Genomic DNA, 26117 nt, shown 5'->3' with positions numbered 1-26117 from the left:
AAATTAAAAAACAAACAAACCCAGGAAGAAATTCTTATAATATTCTCCTCAGGCTCCGGTTACCTAGGCTTTTGTCACCTCCCTGGAGCCTGAGCAGCCTGGGACCCAAGGCTGGCCCACCATAGGGCTGAGGGACCTGGGGAGGATGTGCAGGCACATGAGCCTCCTTTCCGACCTGGAGCGCCTCATCCCCTCTGGATGGCACCACAAACTCCACATCCAGGCAGGCCCTGCTACGGCTAAAGCAGACCGAGTGCACCCAAGGATGCTGGACCCTCTGGGCTGGAAGGGTTTGGAAAAGTCCCCTGGTGTCCACGTCTCTTGCTGCTAAGGTTCCCAACTCCAGCCTTTTTCCTTAGAGTCACCGCCCCCCATTCAGCCGACAGCACATCGGGGTGTTGCAGGCCTTGGGATGAGTCCGGGGGAGGGACTGAAGGAAGAAGCCATGAGACAGAAACTTTTGGGTGTCTCTGCTGGCCCATTCACCGTAATTTCCAGCTCAGGAACACCACTTTGGCTAAGGCTCTGGTGGCAGAAGGAACCAGAGACGGGAGTGATGAAATGCTGCCGCCTTGTGGCCATGGCCCGTAACGACAAGTTTCAACCCGGGCTTCTGGGCTGGAAATAACACCTGCCCTCAAGAGCCCTGGGGGAGGGGCCTTCCCTGGTGGCGCAGTGGTTGAGAATCTGCCTGCCAATGCAGGAGACACGGGTTCAAGCCCTGGTCTGGGAAGATCCCACATGCCGCGGGGCAACTGAGCCCGTGAGCCACAACTACTGAGCCTGCGCGTCTGGAGCCTGTGCTCAGCAACAGGAGAGGCCGCAACAGTGAGAGGCCCGTGCACCGCGATGAAGAGTGGCCCCCGCTCGTTGCAACTAGAGAAAGCCCTTGCACAGAAACGAAGACCCAACACAGCCAAAAATAAATATAAATAAATAAATAAATTTAAAAAAAAAAAAAAAAAAAAAAAAAAAGAGCCCTGGGGTGGGTACTCGCAAAAGAATTCAAAACACAACTGACTTTCAAGAAGCCAGTTTCCACAGGTACACTGCATGCGCACTCTGCGTCCAGAGGGAACAGAAAAAGCTGCTCAAATTTGCCTATATTTAGACAAATGCCAATCACAGCCACAGTATCATATCACTCCACACCAGTCACAATGGCCATCCTCTAAAAGACTGGAAACCATGCAAGCTGGAGAGAAAGAGGAGAAAAGGGAACCCTCTCCACAATCGAGGAGCGGGGAAGGTAAATTGGTAGAGCCACTATGGAAAACTGTATGGAGGGTCCCTAAAAAAGGAAAAATGGAGCTACCATGTGATCTGGCAAGTCCAGTCCTGGGTGTATACCCGCAGAAAACCAGGACTGGAAAAGTTACATGCACTTGACGTTGACTGAAGCACCATTTAGAATAGTCACGACACGGAGGCAACCAAAATGTCCATCCAGAGATGAATGCCCAAAGAACACGTGCTGCATATTTACTATGAAGTACTATCAGCCCTAGAAAAGACTGAAATCATGCCATTTGCAGCAACACAGATCGACCTGGAAAGGTCACACAAAGTGAAATAATTCACACAGAGAAGGACAGATATCATATGATATCACATATATGTAAAGTCTACAAATGGATACAAATGAACGAATTTCCAAACCCAAAACACACCCACAGAAATAGAAAATAAACTTATGGTTAACAAAGGGGAAAGGTGGCGGGCATGGGTAAATTAGGAGGTTGGAATTAACATATACACACGAATGTATACATATAACAGATAATCAACCAGGACCCACTGAGAGCATGGGGAAATCGACTCAACGCTCTGTCATAAGCTATATGGAAAAGAAATCTGAAAGAGATTGGATATATGTATATGTGTAAGCAAGTCACGTTCCTGTACCCCTAAAAAAACACAACAGTGTAAATCAGCTATACTGCCATAGAAAATGAACATCGAATTAACACAAACAAACAAACAAACAAACCCAGAAAGAAATGGCTACTGTCTTCTCCTCAGACATCGGGGACCTAGGCTTTTGTCACCTCCCTGCAGCCTGAGCAGCCTGGGTCCCAAGGCTGGACCGTCGTGGGGCTGAGCGAGCTGGGGAGGATGTGCAGGCACATGAGCCCCCCTTGGACCTGGAGCGCCTCGTCCCCTCTGGATGGCACCACAAACTCCACACCCAGGCAGGCCCTCCTACGGCTAAAGCAGACCGAGTGCACCCAAGGATGCTGGACCCTCTGGGCTGGAAGAGCTTGGAAAAGTCCCCTGGTGTCCACGTCTCCTGCTGCTAAGGTTCCCAACTCCAGCCTTTTTCCTTAGAGTCCCACCACCCCACCTTCAGCCGACAGCACCCTCTGCATCGAGGTATTGCAGGCCTTGGGATGAGTCCGGGGGAGGGACTGAAGGGTAACGGGGAAGAAGCAATGAGACACAAACTTTTGGGTGTCTCTGCTGGCCCATTCACCATAATTTCCAGCCCAGGAACACCACTTTGGCTAAGGCTCTGGTGGCCAGAGGAACCAGAGGCGGGCATGATGAAATGCTGCCGCCTTGTGGCCACGGCCCGTAACGACAAGTTTCAACCCGGGCTTCTGGACACTTCATATTCACAAAGCCTGCGGGGCTAGAAATAACACCTGCCCTCAAGAAATGTCCTGGGGTGGGTAATCGCAAAAGAATCAAACAGGGCCGACTTTCAATAAGCCAGTTTCTACCCGCACATTGCACGCGCACGCTGTGTCCAAACGGGAACAGAAAAAGCTGTTCAACTTTGCTGATTTTTAGAGAAATGCCCATCACAGCTACCACGACCTATCACCCCACACTAGTCACAATGGCCATCCTCTAAAGGTCTGGAAACAATGCATGCTGGAGAGACCGTGAGAAAAGGGAACCCCCTGCACTACTGGGGGGGAATGTAAATTGGTAGAGCCACTGTGGAAAACTGTGTAGAGATTCCTTAGAAAACAAAAATATGGAGCTACCACGTGATCCGGCTAGCCCAGTCCTGGGTGTATATCTGCAGAAAACCAGGATTGGAAAAGTTACATGCACTTGCCATTGACTGAAGCACCATTTACAATAGCCACGACACGGAGGGAACCGAAACGTCCACCCAGAGATGAATGGGTAAAGATCATGTGCTACACATCTACGATGAAATACTACTCAGCCCTAGAAAAGAATAAAATCATGCCATTTGCAGCATCTCGGATGGACCTAGAGAAGATCATACGAAGTGAAGTAAGTCAGACAGAGTGGACAAATATTATACCATATCATTTATATGTGGATTCTAAAAATTGATACAAATGACCTAATTTTGAAAAACGAAATAAGTCTCAGTAGTTAGAAAACAAACCTATGGTCACCAAGTGGAAATTTGGGGGGCGGGCAGCTTGAGAGATATATTGGGAGTTTGGGATTGATGTGCACACACTGCCTTTTTAAAATTAGATAATCAACAAAGACCCCTTGTATAGCACAGGGTTCTTTGCTCAACATTCTGTAATAGCGTAGTATAAAAATAATTTGTAAGAGAATAGATATATGTATACGTATAATTGAATCACTTTGCTATACACCTGAAAATGACAGAACATTTTAAATCAAGTATAGTCTAATATAAAATAAAATAAAAAATTTAAACCCAAAATCTAATTACAAGGAAAAAAATAAGAAATGCTTGCCTTTTAATTGCGAAAAATAAGGGCATAAAAAAAGAAGTCTGAGAGTATCCTTGGAATCTCCCATTGATAAGGACAGTCTACCATTTGGCTTAGGGGTTTTTCATGATGGAATTATAAAATCAGTTTTCTAATGGTATAAGGTAAAATATTTTTGGTCCTTAGCCACTTCATGACTCTGCAAATTTGTGCCTATAACTGATTGTAAATGCAGAGCTTTGGCTTGAATTCTTTTATAATCTTGACTTGTTGTCAAAGCACTAAGGAGTGTTCTGGTAAATTATATGCTTCATTTTAATTCTACTTCAGAAAATTGAAGTGTTATTGGTACTTTCTAAACAACCTGGACAGTAAAATAGTTCAGATCAGCTGGGCTCAGGTAACAAAAAGACCCTGAAGTATATCATCCAAACCCAACAGAGCCTGCTTGTCACTCCTATAATAGTCTGAGAAGGGTACCCTGTTAGGCAGGCAGCTGTCCTTTGTGTGGTGATTCAGAGTGTCAGCTCTTTTCATGCCTTGTCTCTGCCATTCCTCAGGTCCTCACAGTGGCCTGCACCCAGTCAACAGAAGGGCTAAAACAAAGTCTGGAAGGGCAAGGTTCTCCTTTAAGCCTTGGCCTGGAGCAGACACACAGCACTTTTGCTAACATTCTACTGGCCTGATTTTGGTCATAGAGGCAAAGGGAAGCCAAAGGAGCTTGGTAAGTGAAGCCTAGCTGTGCCTCAGTCAATGGAAATGGATAAAAGGATTGCTGGTGAATGGCAGACAATCTCCGCCAGAGGCAAGTCAACTAATCTTGGGGCTCTGAGCTCCTTCATGTACAATTGTCTACATCCATGTACCAATCTTGAGGGCTTGTGTATATTTATCATGGACAAAAAAAAAAAAAAAAGAAGAAGAAGAAAGAAAGAAAATAAATAAAAAGGTTGCAAATAAGAAAAGAGTTTATATGAAGTCTTAGAATTTGGGAGACACAGATTTGGGTAAAACCAAAAGAGTGTTCTGTGGAAGAGAAAGAGTCAGGGGCTTCTAAAGACAAAAGCCACAATGTTGTTAAAGTTCCTGGCAAGAATTGTGATTGACTCTGATGCAAGAAGGGAAATATCTGTCCTTAAGTAATGATGAGTTATTTTAGGGTAAGGGTCTGATAATTATCTTGAGTTTCTGGTAGATGTTCTGGATGAGTGCATTAGGACACTAAGTGGTCAAAAGGTCAGATTCCATACAGTCTGAGGCATGCATAAGTCATACTTCCTCGTGGCCTCCCTGCTGCAATTTAGAGAGCTCTCTTAGCAATACCAACTCCATTTTTATTTTCCTTCCACAGTGTACCTATGAAGCGCTTTGAGTTCCATGGATAAGCAGTGTATCAGTTAAATATCCTGCTGTTGTTTATGACATTGCTATGTTATTGGTAATTTGAAACATTACATTGGGTAAAGTAACAGTAAACAACATAGAACTTTCTACCAAAGAACATTATCAAAAACACCATGTTCAATGCAATCTTTCCTGGCAATAGAGGGATGAACTAAATGTTGTTCTAATCCCATGTTCTTTTATTCTCACTACATTATTCCATATGGGAAAGCTATTTCTTTCTTCCTAGTTGAAAGTGTTATTATTTCTGCTCCAGAATTGACAGATTTAACTAGTTCAACACATCAGAAATGTAATTCTAGAAAACATCTAGCACCACTTAAAATACTTTCATAGAGTAACATTTTAAAATACAGAGGTCTGACCAGATGGCTTCACAGGTTAATTCTATCAAACATTAAGAGAAGCGCTAACACCCATCCTTCTCAAACTCTTCCAAAAAATTGCAGAGGAAGGAGCACTCCCAAACTCATTCTACGAGGCCACCATCACCCTGATACCAAAACCAGACAAAGATACTACAAAAAAAGAAAATTACAGACCAATATCACTGATGAATATAGATGCAAAAATCCTCAACAAAATACTAGCAAACAGAATCCAACAACACATTAAAAGGATCATACACCATGATCAAGTGGGATTTATCCCAGGGAAGCAAGGATTCTTCAATATACACAAATCAATGGATGTGATACACCATATTAACAAATTGAAGAATAAGAACCATATGATCATCTCAATAGGTGCAGAAAAAGCTTTTGACAAAATTCAACACCCATTTATGATAAAAAAAAAAAACCTCTCCAGAAAGTGGGCACAGAGGGAACCTACCTCAACATAATAAAGGCCATATACGACAAACCCACAGGAAACATCATTCTCAATGAACTGAAAGCATTTCCTCTAAGATCAGCAACAAGACAGGGATATCCACTCTTGCCACTATTATTCAACATAGTTTTGGAAGTCTTAGCCATGGCAATCAGAGAAAAAAGAGAAATAAAAGGAATACACATTGGAAAAGAAGTAAAATTGTCACTGTTTGCAGATGACATGATACTATACATGAGAATCCTAAAGATGCCACCAGAAAACTACTAGAGCTCATCAATGAATTTGGTAAAGTTGCAGGATACAAAACTAATGCACAGAAATCTCTTGCATTCCTATACACTAACAACGAAAAATCAGAAAGAGAAATTAAGGAACCAATCCCATTCACCATTGCAAAAAAAAGAATGAAATACCTAGGAATAAACCTACCTAAGGAGGTAAAAGACCTGTACTCAGAAAACTATAAGACACTGATGAAAGAAATCAAAGATGGCACAAACAGATGGAGAGATATACCATGTTCTTGGATTGGAAGAATCAATACTGGGAAAATGACTATACTACCCAAAGCAATCTACAGATTCAATGCAATCACTATCAAATTACCAATGACATTTTTTACAGAACTAGAACAAAAAATCTTAAAATCTGTATGGAGACACAAAAGACCCCAAATAGCCAAAGCAATTTTGAGGGGGAAAAAATGCAGCTGGAGGAATCAGACTCCCTGACTTCAGACTATACTACAAAGCTACAGTAATCAAGACAATATGGTACTGGCACAAAAACAGAAATATAGATCAATGGAACAGGATAGAAAGCCCTGAGATAAACCCACACACCTGTGGTCAATTAATCTATGACAAAGGAGGCAAAGATATACAATGGAGAAAAGACAGTCTCTTCAATAAGTGGTGCTGGGAAAACTGGACAGCTACATGTAAAAGAATGAAATTAGAACACTCCCTAACACCATACACAAAAATAAACTCAAAATGGATTAAAGACCTAAATGTAAGACCGGACACTATAAAACTCTTAGAGGAAAGCATAGGAAGAACACTCTTTAACATAAATCACAGCAAGATCTTTTTTGACCCACCTCCTAGAGTGATGGAAATAAAAACAAAAATAAACAAATGGGACCTAATGAAATTTAAAAGCCTTTGCACAGCAAAGGAAACTATAAACAAGATGAAAAGACAACCCTCAGAATGGGAGAAAATATTTGCAAACGAATCAACGGACAAAGGATTAATCTCCAAAATATATAAACAGCTCATGCAGCTCAACATTAAAAAAACAACGACCCAATCAAAAAATAGGCAGAAGACCTAAATAGACATTTCTCCAAAGAAGACATACAGATGGCCAAGAGGCACATGAAAAGCTGCTCAACATCACTAATCATTAGAGAAATGCAAATCAAAACTACAATGAGGTATCACCTCACACCGGTTAGAATGGGCATCATCAGAAAATCTACAAACAAGTCTTCCCTGGTAGCGCAGTGGTTAAGAACCCGCCTGCCAATGCAGGAGACACGGGTTCAGTCCCTGGTCCAGGAAGATCCCACATGCTGCAGAGCAACTAAGCCCGTGTGCCACAACTCCTGAGCCTGCACTCTGGAGCCCGCATGCCACACCTACTGAAGCCCGCGCGCCTAGGGCCTGTGCTCCACAACAAGATAAGCCACGACAATGAGAAGCCCAAGCACCGCAACAAAGAGTAGCCCCCGCTCACCACAGCTAGAGAAAGCCCACACACTGCAACGAAGACCCAATGCAGCCGAAAATTTTAAAAAATAATTAATTAATTTTTAAAAAAAAAGAAAATCTACAAACAACAAATACCTAGAGACCTAGAGACTGTCATACAGAGTGAAGTAAATCAGAACGAGAAAAACAAATATTGTATATTAATGCATATATGTGGAATCTAGAATAATGGTACAGATGAACAGGTCTTCAAGGCAGAAATAGAGACACAGATGTAGAGAACAAATGTATGGACACCAAGGGGGGAAAGCAGAGGGGAGGTGGTGGTGGGATGAATTGGGAGATTGGGATTGACATGTATACACTAATATGTATAAAATTGGTAACTAATAAGAACCTGCTGTATAAAAAATAATAAATAAAATAAAGTACAAATCAAAAATAAATAAATAAATAAAATACAGAGGCCTGAGGCCTTTCTGGAGAAACTGAAGGAAAGAACTACCATCCTAATCATCTGGCAAGGACGAGGTAAGGAGTTTTATAGTAACTCCACAACCTTTTGGATATCAATCATGTAAAATAAATATCAACAGTGAAACAGCAGCATAAGGAAAACAAGTTTCACTCAAGTGTATCTAGTGTAATTTAAGAGTGTGCCTGGCAGAATAGTAGCAAGATACATGATCTACCTGGAAACCAAGGCTAGAAGATGCTAATTCCAACTCAGCAAATGAATCATTATATGACCTTGGGAAAATTAGTTAGCTTGCTTTCTCTGCCTACAAAGGTAAACAGTAATAAGCAGATACTTTCATTTATTTTTTAAATTATTTACTTATTTATTTATTTGGCTGCACCAGGTCTTAGTTGTGGCATGCGGGATCTAGTTCCCTGACCAGGAATCGAACCTGGGCCCCCTGCATTGGGAATGTGGAGTCTTAACCACTGGACCACCAGAGAAGTCCCTAAGCAGATACTTTTAGAATAAATCTTTAAAATCTGAGAAAGAGGACTTCCCTGGTGGCTCAGTGGTTAAGAATCCGCCTGCCAATGCAGGGGACAAGGGTTCGATTCCTGGTCTGGGAAGATCCCACATGCTGCGGAGCAACTAAGCCCGTGCGCCACAACTACTGAGCCTGTGTGTCACAACTACTGAAGCCCACATGCCTAGAAGCCCATGCTCTGCAACAAGAGAAGCCACCGCAATGAGAAGCCCACGCACTGCAACGAAGAGTAGCTCCCGCTTGCCTCAACTAGAGAAAGCCCATACACAGCAATGAAGACCCAACGCAACCAAAAAATAAATAAATAAATAAATTTTAAAAATTAAAAATTAAAAAAAATCTGAGAAAGAAGGGGAGAGGGAGGAGAGAAAGAGAGAGGAGCCAGAGATGGAGAGAAAATGGACAGAGAGAAAGTTGCAAGAGCGAAAAGATGCTGAATTCTGGGCTATACTAAAAGCGATAAGCATAGAGCCTAAGAAACAAAATATATTAATAATACAAGTAAATCAATCATGATTATTTGTTTATACTTATGACAAACAAATGTTTTGTTGGCTGTAGAGCTGAAACAACCATCTATTCTCTCAGGTTTATGTGGTAAATAGAAATCATCTTAACATTCCATTTAATCCAACAAATACTTATTAAGCCTGGCCTCTGTGTCAAAATGTGATAGTAAACAAGACAGACATGGTTCCTGCTTCACTAAGCTGATGAGACAGACAAAACATAAGTGAATATAATAACTACAACTCACAGATAAGTGCTATGAAGAAAGTGAGGAAATGAGCCGTTATTATATCACAGGGATATCAGAGACAAGAATGTTCCAGAAAGAGAGAACAACAAGTGCAAAGGCCCTGAGACTAGATTCATTTAGCACTTGTCAGTCAGTGGGCTGGGATGGAAAATTTGAAAGAGCAATTCACAGAAAATGGAGATGGAAAGAAAGCAAGAGACCAGGCCCAGCAATGTCTCCTCCTAGGCCATGGCAAGGACTTGGGATTTGACATTGGAGAAATGGGGAGTCTGGGACTGACAAAGCTACACAGCTGGTAGATGTATTTTAGTGCCCTTTATCTTAGAGCCCATGATTTTATTTTATTTTTTTTTAATGAAAGGTTTATTCAGGGAGATACACACTCCATAGACAGAATGTGGGCCATCTCAGAAGGTGAGAGGCCCCAAAACATGGGGTGGTTACTTTTTATAGGCTGGGTAATTTCATATGCTAATGAGTGGGAGGATTATTCCAACAATTTTGGGAAAGGGGCAGAGATTTCTAGAAACTGGGCCACAGCCCACTTATTGGCCTTTTATGGTCAGCCTCGGAACTGCCATGGCTCCTGTGGGTGTGTCATTTAGCTTGCTGATGTATTACAGTGAGGGTATACTGAGGCCCAAGGTCTAGTGGAAATCAACTTGTCCACCATCGTGGGCCTAGAGCCCATGGTTTTAAATGGCAAGTTTTATTTTTTACCACAAAACCACTCAGAGTGGGAGAGACATGGGTTGGACTGATTGGGTTTTAGGTTTTCATATTTTAAATTATTTTTATTAAAAAACTGTCATTCATGGAACACAACGCAAATGTTACCAAAGGTTTTCCAGTGCAGAGTAAGACTCCTTCCCACCTCTGATCACATGATCCCAGCCACCCACCTCCCCACCCCTCCCACAAGTCTCTTCCATGGCCTTAAGGGAGTTGGGTCTTAAGACAACATTCATTCACCAGTATTTATTGAGAGTCTACTCTTTGCTGGGGTTGTGTTAGGTACTGGAGACCTAATAGACTGAGATGGAATCTCTGACCTCTCAAAGTCTATTGTCTAAAACAGTGGTCCCCAACCTTTTTGGCACCAGGGACCAGTTTCATGGAAGACAATTTTTCCACGGATGGGGTGGGGGGTGGGGAATGGTTCAGAGCAATGGAGAGCGATGGGGAGTGGCAGACAAAGCTTCGCTTGCTAGCCCGCCGCTCACCTCCTGCTGTGCGGCCTGGTTCCTATCAGGCCTCGGACCACTACAGGTCCGAGGCCTGGCGGTTGGGGACCCCTGGTGTAAAAGACACGGGAAAGGTCTTAAGGTTTGATTCACAAATATAAGGTAAAGTCAGGCCTCAAAGTAAATGAAAAAGATTTTCAGTTCCAAAATACTCACATTCTCTTTAATGTATCTTAAGAGCTGTATAGGGCATCAAAGTCAACATTAACATGTTTGGGGCCATGCAAACATGCATTTTGAAGCAATTTTCTATTCTGAATATGAAAACTCCCTAAAATAACTTGGTGTTCTTCACTAGTCTAGCCCTGTTCAATCAAAAATAAATATTTAATAAATAAAAAAATAAATGTCCTAGATTATTTCAGGAAATCTACATAAGAAAAAAACGAATGAATAAGGCACAAGAATGTAATGTACAGCATGGTAACTACAGGTAATGATACTGTATTGCGTATTTGAAAGTAGCTAAGAGAGTGGATCTTGAACATTGTCATCATGAGAAAAAAAAATGTGTAACTATGTGTGGTGATGGATGTTAACTGGACTATTGTGGTGATCATTTTACAATATATACAAATATCAAATCATTATGTTGCACACCTGAAACTAATATAATGTTATATGTCACTATACCTCAATTAAAAAATAAAAATTAAAAAAACCTAAATTCTGTTTCAGGTGTGCCTTTGAATTCTGTACCAAGGGAATGTATTACTTATTCAAAAAATACAATTAAAAAAATTAGGGTACAGATTGTTTAAATGTTCCCTTGAAAGTAGGTGGGGGGGGAGGGATAGTCAGGGAGTTTGGGATTGACATGTACACACTGCCATATTTAAAATGGATAACCAACAAGGACCTACTGTAGAGCACAGGGAACTCCGTTCAATATTCTGTAACAACCTAAATGGGAAAAGAATTTGAAAAAGAATAGATACATATGTATGTATACCTGAATCACTTTGTTGTTGTACACCTGAAACTAACACAAAATGGTTAATCAACTATACTCCAATATAAAATAAAAAGTTTAAAGAAAAAAAGTAGGTATAGGGGATGTAGGGCTCTGCCTCCACTATGAAGAAAGGCAGCCATAGTGTGGATAAAAGGACCCTGGGGTAGCAGGCAGTAGTCCCTGGATTCTAATACCAGATCCCCCGACTAGTGTGCAACAACTAGCCAGTGATTTCTCCACCCAGCTTCAATTAAATCAACCATCAAATGAGGATGAACACATTTCTACCATTAGACTGTGAGATGAAAGGAAGCCCTTGCCTTTCTTCTCTGATGAATTCCTACTCATCACTGAAACATTAATTCAAACATCATCTCCTCCATGAAGCCTTCCTATACTTTCCTGATGAAGTTAGTGGCTCCATCCTCTGGGTTTCAAGTGAAAGGTTTCTAGCATTGCCCCTACTTCTTTCAGTTTCTCCCAGAGCTAGAAAGTTGTCTTTGAAGTTTCCAGGGGGCTACCCTTTCACAATTAGGAGTTCAATAAATACTTGCTTAATGAACGGTAAATGAATTATACATGTTTCCTTGTCTGCATTTGTATACGTAACGTGATTCTGCAAAGAATGTAAGACATGAAGTATCTTTCCATTAACAAATGGCCTTGGGATGTAAAATCATCAACAATACAACTACTATCCTTTTTTTTTTTTTTTCTGTCAAAAATTTTCAATTCCATTGGGGTATCTTTTCTGTAAGAAAATGTTTTTTAACAAGTCGGCGGTGAGGCAGAGCTCCCTATACCTTCCAAGCCTTGTTTTCCTCTTTAGCTAGTACCTGGCTCTTTAAAATGCTCAACAGATGTTTGCTAAAAGAATGAGTTATCGTTTTAAAGCTTTAAACGATCCAAGACAAACTCAAGCCTTCACGGGCTCTTTCCAAGACAGGATAGAAATATTTTCGTGGGATTCAGACGAGGAAAATAAGTAAACGTGGATAATCAGACACTCCTGTATAGTTACAGGCGGGTTAGTTTGGCTTTTTTCAAAATTTTCCTTCATAAAAACACCAAGAGATCCGAGATCTGGGGTAATTTTCGGGGATCCCTCCCTCCTTCCTCTCCGCTTTTCTGTGCTTTCTAAACTGCCCGTGGAGCACTGCCTTGCCACAGCGAGGTTTCCATTCTGCTGCCCCGGGAGCCTAGTCCGGCAGGAACGCTGAGAAAGCTCCCGAGCAGCCTTGATCCGGGCGCCGGGACCTTTCAGCCAGCGGAAAAGAAGCACCTGAGTCCCGGCCTACCAGCTCGGCCACGCGGCAGCACACGCCACCCCGGACGGTCGGTCCACTGGGACCTGACGACACTGGAACCCGACGCCCCGGGCGTGGGCGCAGCGGAGCATAATAGCTGACGTACCGCCTCGCCGCGAGGCCCGGCGGAGAGGAGGAAGTTGAGGGCGCTGACGCAGCTGGGGGAACTTTGGCTCGATGGTACCTTCCTGTCCGCGACTCCGCCCCCGCCAGAGGGGCTAGGCTCCGGAATTCAAGATGGAGTCGCTGAGTCGAGCTGGGCAAGAGATGAGCCTAGCGGCCTTGAAGCAACACGACCCCTACATCACCAGCATCGCAGACCTCACGGGCCAGGTCGCACTGTACACCTTCTGCCCCAAGGCCAACCAGTGGGTGAGTGCAGCCAGGCCGCTGAAGTCGCCCGCCCGGCCGCCGCCTCTTAAAGGGGCCGCGCGGACCGTCCTGGGTGGGGGCCGATGAGGGAGGCCAGGGCGGCAGGGGCGAGGCCAGGAACTGGAGAAGAGTCCGGCTGGCGCCTGAGGGGTGTCGGCGGAGCCGAGGATTGGGCGAGAGGAGCGAGAGAAGTAGGTCCAAACATCCGGGGGAAAAGCTGATAGAGGGGAGGGTTGGAAGAGGATCAGTCCCATGGGGTCCGGTTCGAGGATGTGGGCGACTTGCCTTTTTTGCAGGTGTGTTAGAGGATATGAGACCGGTGGAGTCATAAAGATGCCTGAAAGATTGTGTTTGAAGCTTTGAGGGTTATTAGATCAAGTATATATACATAATCTATAAAATAAACACTCCTTCTCTCCCCCCAATAGACACATAAATAAGAGCTCCCTTCTCAGAGGTCATTTGGATTTAGAGCTTGAAATCCAGTTAGTTTCAATTCTTGGAAGAGAGGGGTTGGGGATAAGTCCCGCATTTATCGAACTACACTGTATTTTCAGAGTTTGGAAAAGATTTCAAGGCACTTAGGAAAATGACTTCCATGTTAATTGGATTACCTTGAAACCTGTGGAAAAGAGACACTGTGTCTGTTTCAGCTATGCTGCTGGTGATGTCACCTCTGAATGCTCCCATCAGACTAAGTACTTTTTGTCTTTTTTGCACGGGAGAGGATCCGAAAAGTTGCATTCAGTTTGTTCACTGACTTGTTAGCCCGTTTGAAGCTTCGTCCGTTGTTTAAATAACATAATTAGGGAATTTCCTGGCGGTCCAGTGGTTAGGACTCTGCACTTCCACTGCAGGGTCCCCAGGTTCGATCCCTGGTCGGGGAACTAAGATCTCACAAGCCGCGCAAGCGGCCAAATAAATAAAGATAACAATTTCCCTTTAAAAAAAAATTGAACCTTCTTGATTAACTCATTCAGCTATATAGGCTTTACTTAGAAAGTAATCCGTAAATGTTTGTTGGATCGAATTAATGATTGACGTTCACGTTTCAGTAAGAATTGAAATCTTTATACTAACAAAACTGAAAGATTCTTATCGTAGTATGTCCTTTACAACATAGTGCAGATACATAGGTTATATTTAATTAGTAATTTTGTGAAAAATCATTTGGCATTTATAAACAGTTAATTCAGATAAAGAGAGTTTTCAAAGTCATCTTGCTTTACTTTATCTTCTTTCCTTCACCTCCTGGAAGAGAAGGAGGTATGGGAACCTAAAGAGAACAAAATTATAGATTTTTTTTTAAGTGTGGCTGTTTTAGACATCGCTTTAGTTTGAATCGTTCTGAATCATTTTTCATTTCTTGCTCTACGTATAAATTTTTGTAATGTGGATTGCAGACAAATGGTGAAGATCTGGGGCATGGACTTATTATTAACAGGCTTTTATTTCTAGTTTGTCACAGACTTCCAATATTTTGGAATTTTAATTGTGGTGTTCTCCTTTAAATATGAAATACAAGCTATAATAACCTGAACTGAAAAATAAGCTGCCATTATTCATTTGGGTCATGGCACATGGAGCATAACCAAAGTCTCTTCTCTCATTGTTATTTTACAGTGAGTTGTAACTTTGCACAGTGGTTTATTTGGGCAAGTTTTTTTTCATTGTGAAACAGTTGATTACCAATTTCTTGTACTAATAAAGTTTGAAAGGCAAGAAAAAGCCTCTGAATTTTTAGTAAGGAAAAGTTTCATTATGATGTTTAAGCTAGGGCAATACTCCTGGAAGAAATCAAGATGGTAAATACTTTTTAAAATTATTTTTTCATCCCAGCAAATTCAATTTTATATGACTAACATTTAAGTTTGCTAAGTTTGTTGATTATATTAAACCATTTAGGTCCTATCTGGGCTGTGAACTGTAGACTAATGTTTTTTTTTTTGCTTTTTTAAAAACATTGTAATGGTGTTTAAAACCTAAATATGCTCTTGTCACAGCAAATGAAAGATGATGAGTTGTACTTTCTTTTTTTTTTTTTTTTTTTTAATATTTATTTGTTTATTTGGTTGTGCCGGGTCTTAATTGCGGCATGCATGTGGGATCTAGTTCCCTGACCAGGGATCGAACCCAGGCCCCATGCACTGGGAGCGCAGAGTCTTATCCACTGCGCCATCAGGGAAGTCCCGAGTTGTACTTTCTTAATCAAAACATTTACTTTAAGCTAAAAAAAAGTTTTTAATTATTTGTAAGACCTATAAGAATTACACTAAGACAGAGTATAGTTTCAATATTCATGATTCTTCAACACAGTTTTAAAAATAACAAACTAATTGTGTTTGACAGTAACTCTTAACTAAATTTGCTACAAAATTTGCTACTCATAAAACTATACCCCCAGTGATGAAACAAAGTGTCCTATAAGAAAATTTCTTTTTTTTTTCCCCCTACTAACTTTGATAAACTTTAAAGGTGAAGAAATTGCTGTATACAGGACCTTGGCTTTAAAATTAAGAAATTTGGGTAAAACATTTTAGTTTTAAAAAGTGAAAGCTAATTCTAGAATTTTTCTCCTTTAAATTTTAAAAAAGGAAAGGGAAATTACTGCAGATACAGGTGTGTTGCTGGATAGAACATTGCATATCAGTTAATACGCATCAATAGAATAGAAAGAATACAAAAGAAACTGGTAACAGTAGTCTGTGGAGAAGACCTCCTTGACCTGTTCAAAGTGGTTAATTTTAAAATAAATAAGTTGATCTTAAACATGAAGTATTTCTTCTCCATTGGGACTACTTGGGGTTAGATTATGGGGAAAAAAACTAATTGTCTCATTGTCTGTTATAGGAGAAGACTGATATAGAAGGGACCTTATTTGTATATCGAAGGTAAGCTTTTTTAAAAAATTTTTTTTTAATTTTTTTTTTTTTTTTAATTTGATGGTGAACGGTGTCATACGGAGTGATTCAACCCTATTGTATATTTGTCTTTGGAACCTTCCTGCTTGACCCTTCAAGTATTCATCCATCCCTTGCTGTGAGATCCTTACCAAGTAATGTCCTTTCTTTGACACTTCCTGTGATTCAGAATCAAACAGAACTAGAATTTATTTAGGAACCTAGCAAAATGGAAAACATTTTCTAGTAATGAATGAGTCTAAAGCAGTTGCCTTTCTCCCTCCCCCTATATTAAGAAAAATAGAATTCATTGAGAAAAATAGTTGAGAAAAAGAGAATACATGGACTAGCTGTTGTGTGATTACTAAACAAAAAGTTATCTTCTAAGACTCTGGTTCTGTCCCCTTTCCAGCTACCCCCAAAAGTTTTGGATTGTGTCAGTGTCTGTAGTAATATGTATTTTTAGTTTGAGAGTCTTTTAGAAAGCCTAGATTATTCATAATTGCACATTTTTTATTTTTAACTTTTCTGAGAATTATCATCTTAAAACATGATTTAAAAAAAAACATGATTGGTTTGTAAATGCAACTTGTGTTTTGTTCGGCAACTTTCTTGGCCTAAAGGCAACTGACAGGGTATGTTAGTCATTGGAGTTCCTTGTTTTCCTGGATCCCTCTTAGGTCTTGCTCTGACTGGGGTAGGTTCCTTCCCTTGGTTTCTAAAGCTTAGGGAACTCAGCATGAGTTATTACTGATACCTGGTTCTTTTCCTGCGTGTGTGTATTGTGAGTTATCTTTTATGGATTGCCTTTCTCCATTTCTCCACTAATGGTTATTAACAAGAATTTGTCAAATATTCTTCTAAATTTTGCTGTACAACTTTGAGATCTTGTCTAAAAATACTGATCTTTTTCTTCCTTTAAATGTAAATGCTTTGATGTTACTTTTTATTTTTTGACATTTTGTTTGCTGTTATTCATCTTTCTCCTTTAAAAAAAAAAAAAGCCTTTACCCTTCACCTACTTCATTAGTCTTCATTACCAATATAAATATCTAGAAGCTCTTCAACTGTTGTTAGAATGTTCGTACTTGGAAAGTGGCTTGCTGGCCTTATTGTTACAGTAGAGTACAGATCCACCGGTTATAGAAGATGAAATTTAGTTTAGTGAGCGACTTGATTTAATGAAATTTATGGAGGCTTACCCAGTATTGATTCTAATAAAAGGAGACCAGAGAAACTCTATTTGGGAAATGTGAGAACATTTTATATACTTTGGATAAATATATACCAGGATGTCAGAATGTCAATTTGGAGAGACCTTAGTATAAAAGAAGCCTGGATTTGGAATCAGAAAAGCTAAAGGACTCAGCGAAACAAGTGTATACGGAGAAACAAGTGAGAAACCGTAAAGTGTTGTATACAAGTGAGAAATATCTAAAGGATCGTATGCTGAATCACCCTGATATGAGAACCAAGGGTGTTTCTTATTGTAGGATTCAAAGCATTTTCTATGTAACTCAGGTTTTTCCATAGTTCTCACATTTGATGTAAGAAAAATCATTGTAATGGTGGGCAATAATTATAACCAATCCTGCAACATATTTAAAATAAATTATATTTTTATTGAGCATATGTTTATTAAACATATACTATATGTCTGTCTTGGGACATATCTAAAAAAATGACAACCCTATTTGCATGGAACTTACAGTTTAGTGGAGAAGGACAATAAATACAAAAAATGATAAGTGGTGTGGAAAAAGAGAGAGGAGGAATAGAGGTACTGAGTTTGGGAGCATTAAAAAGGGTAGTTCTCTAGTAGGCCTCAGTGAGAACAGGACAATTTACCAAAGGCTTGTGGGAAATGGGGTAACTAGATTCTGGGCCAGTGGCCCAGGCAGAGGTCTTTAGGTGGAAACATACCTGTAGGAAGAATGGCAAGGAGCCCAGTGTGGCTGGAGCAGGAGGAACAAGGGAAGAGGCATAGGAGATGAAGTCAAGGGGGCGCACATCACCTAAGGCCTTGGTGGCCTTAGATAGGACCTTGGTCTTTTCTCTGAGGGACCGAGAAAGCTTCTGAGAGGAGGAGAGGTATGATCTGACTTAGATTTTTTTGTTTATAGTTTTAAGTGCTAATAATATTATATAATGCAATATTGTATTCGTTCTTTAAAATGGAAATAAAGAGGTAGATAACATTTCTGCAAATTGAACAGTGACTACAGATTTTTTTTTTTTCTTCTATTAAATCTAAGGTCAGCTTCACCTTACCATGGTTTTACCATAGTGAATCGACTGAATATGCACAATCTAGTTGAACCAGTGAATAAAGACTTGGAATTTCAGCTCCATGAACCATTTCTTCTATATAGAAATGCAAGCTGTGAGTATCTATCTGTTAATTACAGTGCATATGTTTGCAGTTAAAATTGAGTGACTTTAGTTTCTGTCAGCACATTATTCTTGGAAATTAAAGGTACAATAAAAAATATGGTCTATACTCTTGTGGTTATAAATGAATCTCTTAGTAAGATCAAAGCTTTTAAATTGGGCTTCTAAAATTGAAACACTCTTTTGTATACAGTAACTTATTACATTATTTTAGTTAACTATACTATTCCATATAATAGCATTACATTATATTCCTATTGTTTGTTCTATGAAAATAAGTTTCACCCTTTGTTTTTGTTGTAACATGTATTAATGGCTGCCCATGCCCCTGAGCACCAGAACTTAGTTTAAGAGACACAGGACAGATACTGATATTTCTGTCCACAAAGAAAGTACTATCTTTGCCCTGATTGTGGTATTTTTCAATCTGTTTATTTAGTTGAGTATCTGTTGGGTATAAGTGCTGGGCCAAGAGCTATTGTACTTTAATGTTAATAATATAATAACCTCTGGGGTAGGCAGGCAGTTAAATGAGCTGAGACTCTGAGGTGAGTGGCGGCTATTCAGGTGAAGAGTGAGGACTGTAACCCTTTTTTCTGCTTCCTAGTCCAGGGTCCTTTCAGGCATTTTATAGACTCTAAAAATGGTTGGGTGTGGTCAGCAAAGCTAGAGTGGCCCTTTCAAGAAGGAAAGCACTAAAAAGTATACCTGGTTCCTGTACTTCATCATGGCTATTGAAGGTATGAGTGTTTGAGGACAGAAGACAGGCAGTTTGTTTGGCATTGATGGTAGGGATATCAAAACGTTACGGTGGTAAGGTGATTGTGCTGTAACCATCATCTAAGGAGATTGCTGGAGATAACTGCTCCTTAAGTAAAAGTTTGCATTTCACTTGACTGGGAGGTAACTGGTATTGGGGGAATGTCTTCAGTATAAAATGTAAAAAACTACTAGAAATTATGCATCTTTTCATTCCCTGAATGAGAAATGGCAAGGTCTGTGTTGAAGCTAGAAACCCCAAATTCTTCTCTGTAGCTCACTTTTAAGCGAAATAAAATCTGTCTCTTGACTTTTCAGTAAACTATTTGTCCAGATAATTACCTCTCTTAGATGGTTTGAATGGATTTATTTAAACTAATGTTACAGTAGAATTACTTCAAATAGCTGTTTTCTTTATGCTGACCATTCTGTTAAAGGGAAAATTCTGCAAAGTAACACAGATCCAATTTTTTTTTAAGGAAAATTGGTTTAATTCTGTTTTTTATTACCTGAAAATTTAATCTAGCTATTGCCTCTAAGAAAAGTTTGATTAGTAGTCAGTAGGGGAAATTTGCAGAGGACCATGGACTTGATTACCATTTAGCATAAGCCTGAAGTGAATCTCATTATATTTCTTTAACAAGTAAAGTTTCCTATGAAGTTGAAAGTGCAAGATGACACAAATATAAGTGAACCATGATTAACCAAAACCTTTTTTAAATTAATTTTTATTGGAGTATAGTTGATTTACAGTGTTGTGTTGATAAAACAAAATTTAATCGGAGCCTAAAATATCTGGAAATATTTCTATAGTCCATGTGTGGAAGAAATGAAAGCAAATTGTAAAAAAAACAAGCTAATGTTAGGTTTTATTTTGCGAAAATCTAGTAAATTTCTCATGTGTTACTTGGAATCAATAGTATAACTTTAACCGCACTATAGTGTCATAGATTGATTTGCTGTAATGATAAGACCTTAAATGGTCAGGAGTGTTTTTTATATTAATTAGAATATTCTTGAGGGAAAAAGTAAACTACTGCTTTTTATCTTAGAAAGGTTTTCAACAAGAGGTTGAAACAAAGGTTTCCTTAGTTAAACAGAAGACTCATTTAACCAGGTCATACCCTTCCTCGGTTAATTGAGGCACTGAATCATCTCAAGGGCCTTACAGTTTCTGATATTGCTAATTAGAAATTCAAGAGCACATCAGTTTGCTTTCAGACCAGAGAAAAGCCTGAAAAGGTCAAGCACAATACAGTGGATATATTAGAAACAGTCCAGAGGAGGAGCTTGGGGAAAGTATTTAAAGGAATAGCTGTATCGGGGAGAAGTGACAAGGCAACATAAAGTGATTCTGGGAGTGTTAAGGCCTCTCTTGAGTATATGTTTTGTCTACCTAGTCTTAAAAATAAAAAGTAGTCTTGTCAGGTCAGCAAGCTATTGAGTTGTTTAGGAATTATTCTTTAAATAAAAAGTTAATTAGTGTCTGATTGTGTATACAGGTAATTGTACATGATTCTGTAGCTGCTCTTCTGTTGTTTTCTTTTGGAAAATACCCCCAAGACACCTGACCCATTTTACTCAAGTTACACCCTCAGATCTAGCCTCTTCCACTTAAATCAGTTTTTAGAGTTGAGACAATATTGAGCTATAACTTTTTCCAGTTCTAAATTGTTTGTTTTGCTTTCTATTATTTTTTTTTAGTGGTTTTTTTTGTTTGTTTGTTTTGGCCGTTTTGTGCGGCTTGTGGGATCTTAGTTCCCCGACCAGGGATTGAATCCCGGCCCACAGCAGTGAAAGCGCGGAGTCCTAACCACTGGACCACCAGGGAACTCACTAGTTTTTCTTTATACACTCCCCACCCACCCCAGCTTCACCACCCCAAGAGAAAAGTAAAGTCTTACAGAGGAAATGCTTATGCCCTCCAGAAGCTTAGCTTTGGTGATTCTCTTGAACCTTTTGGAAGCAGTATATTTTTGTATACTGTGCAAGGACTTTGGGCAGCCACAAGACCCAATGAGGGTTGTGGAGACTGCAGATTCTGTAGTTATTAAGCAAAAATGATGTTCCCAGCACCTTATTTCTGATTCCCGACTTACAGATGCGGAAACAAGAGTCCCAGAGAAGTTAAGAAATTTGCTCAAGAGTCACAAAGGTTATAAGTGACAGGCAGAAGTCAAATCTAGGTCTGTTGAGCTTCAAAACCAATGTTCTTTCTACTCTGCTACAACAATAAAATTACTTCATCAATCCACATTCTAGAGCAGTGGTGTCCAACAGAACTCTATGATGATGGAAAGAGTCTATATGGGCACTGTCTCATATAGCAATCGCCAGCCAGCCACATGTGACTGTTGAGCACTTGAAATGTGGCTGGTGTGGCCAAGAAAAAAATTTTTTTTAAGTTTATTTAATTTAATCAATTTGCATTTAAATAGCCGTACGAGACTAGTGGCTACCATATTGGACAACAGAGGTCTAAAGCATGGATCCATGCAGAAACACACCCTTTTGTTGTGCCATACCTGAACTGAACAAGCACTTGGGAAGCTTTAGATTAGATTTTTATGCCTCTCATTTAGTAATTCCTTTTTAAAATTTACAAATGATTTCTAGATACAAAGGCTGCAGAAGATATCCCTGAGGGTGGCTTTGCCATGGTAACGCTCTTCTGCGTGGAATTTAATTTGCAGACAAGAATTCTATTCTAGGCTTTGCCATTTTACCAACTGTAACCTTGGATAAATCACTTAAACCACTGATCTGACCTGCTTATCTTAAGAGAGCATCATATATGTAAAGGTTTTTTGTCAGGCACTTACAAATATAAAATATTATAGACTATGTCTCCATATTGGACTTAAGCCAAATGATCTTATTAGTGGAAGAGTCATAAAGACTTTATTATCCAGGTTCTCTTATAACCTAGGCCCATAGTGTGCTTCTTTCCATCCCTTCTGATTAGCACCATGACAAGCTGGGAACTCTGTTTACCTTTACAAATATTACATTCAAATGTTGTAAGGGCAATTACTAGACAGCCTGAGGTATAAGTTGAAAATATATATATATGTTAAAGATGAGAAATCTTAGAGGCTACAAATTTTTTAAAACTCTGATCAGTGGGTCATGGTGTGCTGGAACACACAGCCCCCTCCTGGCTAAAATTTTATAGGATAATGTAATGCTGTTTTAATCTGTGGACACATCTCCCTTAAAAACATTTATGATAGTTTTCATTTTATCTGTGATTAGTTGAAAAATCATAATTCTTTTGCTCTGTAAACATGCATTACTACCAATCTGCTGATCTTCTGTTTTCATTTGTGAACAGAATCCATTTTACTAACTGGATTATAAAACCATTCTTTGGGAACTCTGAATTTCGAGGACTTATGGCATAGGCACATCAAAGAAAAACTCCTGTCCAGCAATATGATGTCAGAAAATCTTCCCCCTACAAACACTTAGAAATGCTATATAAAGTATTAAATGCATAGTATAGCCTGAAAGGGAATGGGGGCATTTTAATGGGTGAGCATCAAAGTGAAAACTGAAAGCCAAAGTGGGAAGCTTGTGTGCTGACACCAACTGCCAGCTGGTTATAGGGTTCTTGGGGATAGGGAACGCTCCTTAACATAAGGACCCCATTATAATTACATGGGATCAGGAGACAAGACCTTGACCCCTCACGAGGTGGCTCATTGGAGCTGAGATGTACATACCAATGTTCACCCAGGTGCCCTAATGAGTTATATATTAATAAATTAGAAAGATATCAGGGATATTCCCACGAACCTAGGGAGATGACAGGCAAGCTAATCTACCTCAATCTAGGCTATGAGTTGGAGGGAAAATGTCTCCCCTGAAAATTGTAACCATGAGCTCTCTCATACAGATTTGAGATTCAAGTTATATCATTCATTTGGTATAATTTCTTACCCAGGCCAAAAAATTAACATAAAATTGATCGTCAACTGTTGAGTACTCTAGAACACCTGGCAAAAGCAAATACAAAACTTTTCTAGAGAGAAATATTCTTAATCCAGATTGCCCAGGCATCTTATTGACAAGCCTCGTGGTCCAAAATTACTATATATACAAAGAAATAATTCAGTCAGTAAAAGTTACAATAAAACAAACAGCCAACCCTTCGCAGAAACTTTGGGTAATGAAATGATCAGATAGAGACTTTAATGGATATGAGTATCCGATGTAGATTATAAAATAAAATGATAGGTAGATTTGAAAAATAACCAAGTAAAACTTCTAGAAATTAAAATTTTAGTTATCGAAATAAACTCTCTACCTGGACTCAACAGTTAATTTATAACAATTGAAAAGAGAATTGGGGAACTGGAAGAGACATCTGAGAAAATTATCCAGGATGCATTCCAGAAAGGGAAAAAATGGAAAATTTGACAGAGAGGATAGGATTGGAAAGTCTTAGAAAGTTTAACATATGACAGAGAAGAATTTCAGAATGATAAAATATAGAGAGAGGTAATATTTGAAGAGATTATGACTGAGAATTTTCCAGAATCCATGAAAGACAGAAGTCTCAGATTTAGGCAGTAAAATAAGGCCCCAAGCAAAATAAATAGAAATAAATACACACCTGGACAGATGGTAAAACATCAAAGGCAAAGACAGAAGCAACCAAGCTTGAGACTGATTATTTACAAAGAGCACCAGTTTGACAGCATATTTAATTGCAGCTACTGAATTTGAAAGACAGAGGAATAATATATGCAGAGTACTGAGGAAAAAACAAACAACAATTCAGTAATTCAAGAGAACAAAATAAAGACATTTTTCAGCAAAAACAGAACTGTTGTCTCTGCAGACCCTTGTTGTATACACTTCCAAAGCAGTACTGTCCAGTATGGTAGCCACTAGTCACATGTAGCTATTGAACACTTGAAATGTGCCTAGTACAACTGAGTTTTTAATTGTAAATTAATTCTTAATTTAGTTTAATTAATTTAATTTTACCAGTGCAGTTCTAAAGGCTATAGTTCAGAAATAAGGAAATTGAACACAGAAGTAATGAGATTTAAGCAACAACAATAATGAGCAAAAAAAAGAAGGTACATCAAAATAAGCATTGACTGTATAAAACAATAAAATGACTAGTTTGAGTAGAGGTATTAAAAAGGTGAATCAAAAATACTAGACAGCAATAATATAAGATAAAAACTTTCCAAACCTAAAGCATCCCAAGACTGAGGAGAGGGTAAATAAATTGATGAACAATAGACTTTTAAGTCAAGTGATTACCCAAAAGATTCAGGGTAATCACTGCAGAACAAAAAATAAGATGTCTTGATTTTAAGCCAGTATAAATCAAGATAGGAAAAACGTAAACAGAAACCATGGGAAATAGCCCAGTTATAGTAAAATGGCATAAATAAATAAAGCAGTATTTAGAACAAATATTAAGTGAACTGTACTTGCCAGTTAAAAGAGATTCTGAGATTGGATAAAGATACAGAATTTGCCAAAAATGCTGTTTTCAAAAAACTTAAAACTCAAAAACCAGGAAAGTTTGAAAGTAAAGGGATAGAATGATATATATTAGGTAACTATTAACCAAACAAGGCTGATGTAACTATGTAAATCACATATGATAGATTCCAAGGTAAGAAACATCATCAGGAATAAAGTTACCACATAATGACAAAAGGAGTAAATAACCTGCAAGATAAAACAATTCCAAACCGGTATTACCTTGTATTAATATTTGTCAGAATTACATATCAAATGTTTAAAATCCATAATTATAATGGGAGAGTTAAACAGGCCACCTCAGTAATTGACAGATAAGGCAGATAATTTAGTAAGGTTATGGGATATTTAAACAACACAGTTAGGCTTGATCTAATGGACATATAAAGAACCCTGCTTCTAGCAGTTCAAGAATTTGCATTTTTTCAAGTCTGTATAGAATTTTATAAAAAATACCATATGTAGGCTATCCAGGCACAGAAGTTATAGAGGAAAAAGGAAATCTTTAAGTTGAAGGAAAATATAGATGAGTAGAAATTAATTGCAGAAAGTAGGGGCTTCCCTGGTGGCGCAGTGGTTGAGAATCTGCCTGCCAATGCAGGGGACATGGGTTCGAGGCCTGGTCTGGGAGGATACCACATGCCGCGGAGCAACTAAGCCCGTGAGCCACAGCTACTGAGCCTGCACGTCTGGAGCTCGTGCTCCACAACGGGAGAGGCTGCGACAGTGAGAGGCCTGTGCACCGCAATGAAGAGTGGCCCCCGCTCGCCGCAACTGGAGAAAGCCCTCGCACAGAAACGAAGACCCAACACAGCCAAAAATAAATTAATTAATTAATTAAAAAAAAAAAAAAAGAAAGTAGGAATTGCAATAGAACAGTAGAGCAAATCAACAAAACAAAAAACTCTCCCCTATAACTTGATTGATCCAACAACAACAACAAAAAAAGAGTAAGGAGAGGCATAATAGGCAATACTAGTAATAATATATACTATATATATATAGCAATTAAAGATAGAGAATAAAATAAGAAACCACTGCGAAGAACTTTTTAAAAATAAGAAACCACTATGAAGAACTTTCTGCCTGTAAGTTTAAAACTTGGATTATATGGACAATTTCCTGGAAAAAACACAGTGTAACAAAACTTAGGAATAAATGGACTCAATGAAATAATTGGGTCAGTAGTTTAAAATCTCTTCCATCACATCTTAAAAAATGCTGAGAAGAAAGTTCTGTCCGGTTCAGTAAATGGTACTAGAGTAGTTCTCCATATAGCAA

The 26117-nt window shown here is 39.2% G+C and overlaps 1 protein-coding gene across 1 annotated transcript in view; it reads left to right on the top strand.

The window, feature by feature from the left end:
* Positions 1-13122: 13122 nt before the first annotated feature.
* DCP1A (decapping mRNA 1A) overlaps positions 13123-26117 on the top strand; it is a 61197-nt gene continuing 48202 nt past the window's right edge. The window contains exons 1-3 of the mRNA XM_059939923.1: positions 13123-13278; positions 16129-16169; positions 18434-18561. Of these exons, the coding sequence (XP_059795906.1) occupies positions 13144-13278; positions 16129-16169; positions 18434-18561 (304 nt within the window). The 5' untranslated portion in view covers positions 13123-13143. The remainder of the gene's footprint in view (positions 13279-16128; positions 16170-18433; positions 18562-26117) is intronic.

This window comes from Balaenoptera ricei, chromosome 11 (assembly GCF_028023285.1).
Source record: "Balaenoptera ricei isolate mBalRic1 chromosome 11, mBalRic1.hap2, whole genome shotgun sequence".
Taxonomy (NCBI): domain Eukaryota; kingdom Metazoa; phylum Chordata; class Mammalia; order Artiodactyla; family Balaenopteridae; genus Balaenoptera; species Balaenoptera ricei.
The sequence above is the reverse complement of the archived record's forward strand: the minus strand, read 5'-3'. Positions and strand labels throughout refer to the sequence as shown.